General features: G+C 38.8%; 1 protein-coding gene across 1 annotated transcript; it reads left to right on the plus strand.

Annotated features, from left to right (window-relative positions):
- Nucleotides 1-2217: 2217 nt before the first annotated feature.
- LOC116853330 lies at nucleotides 2218-4044 on the plus strand. The gene is made up of 3 exons (XM_032834385.1): nucleotides 2218-2930; nucleotides 3228-3397; nucleotides 3505-4044. The coding sequence occupies exons 1-3, from the start codon at nucleotides 2920-2922 to the stop codon at nucleotides 3663-3665; spliced, it is 342 nt and encodes a 113-aa protein (XP_032690276.1). The 5' UTR covers nucleotides 2218-2919; the 3' UTR covers nucleotides 3666-4044.
- The last annotated feature ends 505 nt before the right edge of the window (nucleotides 4045-4549 follow it).

The raw sequence follows: 4549 nt of genomic DNA on the forward strand, positions 1-4549 counted from the left end.
ATTTAAAGAAATGCCAACTCGCTCTGGATACATATATCTCAGAAATAAGATCTGAAAGACAAAATAACGAAAACATTCAATTACAAATACTTGAAGAATATAAAAATATAAGAAAAATTCAAGAAGATTTTGTTAAATGTGCATAAGAACAGTGGGCTATAAATAATGCACGACAAGTTGAAAGAAATAGAATTCTAGCAGAAATTGCAAGTAATTTTTACAACAAAAACTGTTAAGGTTTCTTAAAGATTATTGAAATATTATACGATTAAATATTTATTTTTTTGTATACCATATTTAATGATTCCATACAGAGATAATGGACATTTAACCCGAGCGCAAAGAAATTTCAATCAACGCTTGAGTTCATGTCGTGTAGTAGTGGAAAATACATTCGGTTGTTTGAAGCAGAGATTCAGGCAACTATATCATTTAAAATTACGAAATTTAAAATTACGAAATATTATACGCATGGTATAAGTTATACAAGTATAATATTCTTTGTGTTAAAAAGTATAATTATATTTGTGGTGGATCGATATAGATCCACACAAGCACGACCGCCGCAACCGCTACATGGGCAGCGCGGCGCCGTTAGCCGAGCCGCCGCCGCAACCGCAAGAGCCTCCGCGCGGCGCCGTTCGGCGGCGCGCTCACGGAGGGGTTTTCTGAAGAGAAAATTATAATTAACAAACAATAAAAGCTGGACTCCGCGGGAGGTCGACACACTCCGCCGCACTGGCTTCTCCAAGCGATTTTTGCCACAGCTAGAGAGCCCTCGGCCTTGCCTACAAACGGCACCTCTCTGCGCCCCGGCATCCGCTGCAGAAGCGGTTTCACCTTATAGCGCCGCAGAAGCGCTCCGGCATCCGCTGCAGAAGCGGCACCTTAGGCGCTGAAGAAGCGCCCCGGCATCCGCTGCAGAAGCGGCATTACCTCACAGCGCTGCAGAAGCGCTCCGGCATCCGCTGCAGAAACGGCAGTACCTCTCGGCGCTGCAGAAGCGCCCCGACATCCGCTGCAGAAGCGGTATCACCTCTCGGCGCTGTAGAAGCGCCCCGGCATCCGCTGAAGAAGCAGTATCACCTCTCGGCGCTGCAGAAGCGCCCCGGCATCCGCTGCAGAAGCGGCACCGCCTAACAGCGCTAAGGAAGCGCACCGGCATCCGCTGCAGAAGCGGCCACGAGTCGCCAGGCGCCGAAGCAGCGTCCCCGAGAGCAGCCACGCCGAAGACGACACAACCGACCGGTTCCCCGACACGAGTACCTGCCCATACGCCGCGAAGGAGGATACGGGCCTAAAACGGCGTCTCCAGCAACTCTTTGGGGGAAACTCCCCCGAAGTCAGAACCGTCAGACCTACCCTCATAACGCAGGAGGGCCGTTCACCACGGCCGCGGACGCCGTCGCCTACGCGGGGACTCCGTCCCCTCTCCATTGGCGACCACTCCGGTCACCTAGACCGGCCACCTCCAGGGCCGAAGCCTCCACAACGTGGAGGCTCCTAAAAGTCGACCTACCCCGAAGGCCATTGACACGGCCCCCTGGCCTACTGGCCACACTGGCCTACGGCGACTCCCGGGTTGGGCGCCTTATATCTCCACGCTTCGCTCACAAAGACGAGCGCCAGAAGAACAAGGAGAATCGAGACATAGCTATTCGCCTGAGGAAGCACAACCCCCGTAAAACGAAACTCAACGCAGCTGCGCGTCGTACCCTGCGGAGATTGACACATACGCACTCACACACACATACACATGTAGATAGCTCAACACAATAATAAAATGTTTATATAAAAAGGTGAAAAGGTACCAAGTATCATAATTATTTAACACTTAAATACTTATAAGTATACTAATTTCGTTACTACCTCCGCGCTGGGAAGAAAATCCCCTCTTCCGGAGGAAGCTATCCACTCAGAGTATGGAGACGGTGACCCGTCTTCTCTCGTAAGCGACAAGGAGTCCAGTTCGGGTAAAGCCCATTCTACAATTGCGTGAACGTGGTGTAAGTGGTTGTATGTGATTACGACAACCAATCAGAATAAAGCAATCAGTAAATAAAACATTCGGATTGGTTGACTCTTACGATCCCGACTATGCTTACGCAATTGTAGAATGGGCTTAAGACTCAGTCGTGAGTGTTGCTGATGCGATTGAGTTCTTGTGGTGGTATCCGCGAGCGGGGCTCGCGTAATAAGTCGCGTATACAACGAAAGCTAAGTCCCGCAGGGACTTGGGAGCGAGTGGAGCTCGCGTGTGGAGTCGCGTATGCGACGGCGTATGCGACTCGCGTCGACTTATACGTGACCGTGACTTGCGTCGATAATACCGCGTGTGCGACTAATGCTAAGTTACGTTGAAACTTATGCCCGTATTCATAGATGACTTTTATCTTAAGGATTGAGGAAGCCTTGTTGGAGGAAATCTTATTTGATCAAGGCTTCCTTGTTTCACAATGTGCACTTAAGATTTCCTTGCAGAAGGAGCTTGTTTCCTAAGGATTTTTAGTAATTTATGGTTAAAACCTGCATTATGTCACCGTTTATTGAATAGTTTGGACAGAGTGCAAATAATTAGGTTATATTTATTTACAGTATAGTAGACAGTATAGTAGACAATATAGTAGACAATACAGTACAATATAGTTGACAATTAGTATACTGGCATAAATGCAATTATAGAGTGCGACTCGAAAAATACTCATTATACCGAGACAGAACGATTGCTCCTTGCTCAATTAATTTCAGAAGAACAAATTATAGAAAATAAGAAAACAGGAACATCAGATTAAAAATGTAAACTGAAGCTTGGTAATTTAAAATGTAAGCTGAAGCTTATAGAAAAGAGTTACTAAAAGATATTGCAGCCAAGGCTTTCCATCTCGTACCAGTAAACAACTAAAAAAATGCTGGGACAATATGAAACAGAAGTATGTTAATCATTTTCTTAATATTTGCATGAGAAATCCATATATATGTTACAAAATATATCAACTCTTTGTTATCAATTGTTTTCTTACAGTATTATTGGTAATAAATTGGTCAGTGATAAATTATTGCTGAATAATTTTATTACTCATAGAGTAATAAAACTACTAAGCAACAATAATTCATCACTAACCAATTTATCACAGCAGATAATACTTTCTTTGTAAAGATTGTTTAATATAATTAACATTCATTTGACGGAAATTATAATTATATTAATATAAGAAGTGCTATTTTAGAAAAAAGAAGTTAAACACTTCAATAAAGGTTCAGCGTCTCATGACGGATGGAGGCGTTGCACCAGCAATACCTGTTGATCCAGTCATGAATTTTATGGATGATGCAACTTCAAATTTAGATATCGAAGTTCCATGTCCATTTGATAGTACAGCTCAGATGGAAAAAGAATATAAGAATATAAGAATATAATATATTTTTTGTATCTTTCTTTACCATAAACTAAATTTTTTCAGAACTTACATTAAGTTTATCTAATTTGTTAATATTTCTTTTCAGATCATATAAAAACTAACTCAAACAGGCAATTTATAGTGCATAGTGACGACAAGACTGAAAAGGCAATATTAGCTACAATTGATATGGAAAATGATTCTTTAGAAATAGATTCAGGAAAATTCTACAAGTTTTATAAGTCAACATTCGATGTGCAATGTTAGCAACATTGATACAAGTAAAACCATAAAAAGGAAACAAGCACCAGCATTAAAAGTTGAAAGATTTCCACAATATAAACGATGAAAAACAATTGAGACTGATCAAGCTTCGTGATGCAATTGCACAACAGCGGGAACTTCATGCGAAGAAAATGGAAGTTGCCGATGTGGAAGTCAAAATTGCATTGCTCAAACTTCTAATGGTTGAATAAAATGCAAAACAACAGTCTGATATTCCACTATAATTTAACATACATATTTATCGATAGTACTTGCTGTGAATATATATAATAAGATTGTGCGCGTATTCTATTTAATTATAGTATACATATATATATTTATTTTATATATTGTATGTAGCTGGTATGAGTTTGTTATAAGAAAGTACTTACGTTTCATTTTAAACGTGCAATCTTTCATAATAGATGAATGTTGATAAAATATTATATATTTTTATTAGCATCTGATAACAGTACAAATTTTCAATGCATAATTTTTTGTTTTTAACTAAAGACTGTTACTTAGTTTTTAAATAAAGGCTGTTAAGTATATTTAAGGACAATTAATAATAAAAACAAAGTTATTTATAAAAAAGATAAATACTGTTTACAGGTATGTACACTTCATATTAAATAAACTTTTATTTTTAAGATTTCATTTTATTATATAAATTATATAAACATTATTATTTTTAATTGTAACATGTACGTTGTACAATACATACCCAATGGAAAATTTTTCATATATAATTATATAAAATTATATAAAATTATATATAATTATACATAATTATATATTATTATGTATCAAATTTGTCCATTCATGTTCATACATTCTACTTATATATATATATATATATATATATATATATATATATATATATATAT

This window comes from Odontomachus brunneus, unplaced genomic scaffold, assembly GCF_010583005.1.
Source record: "Odontomachus brunneus isolate Ranch 3 - 2012 unplaced genomic scaffold, Obru_v1 Obru_scaffold_306, whole genome shotgun sequence".
NCBI classification, from domain to species: Eukaryota; Metazoa; Arthropoda; class Insecta; order Hymenoptera; family Formicidae; genus Odontomachus; species Odontomachus brunneus.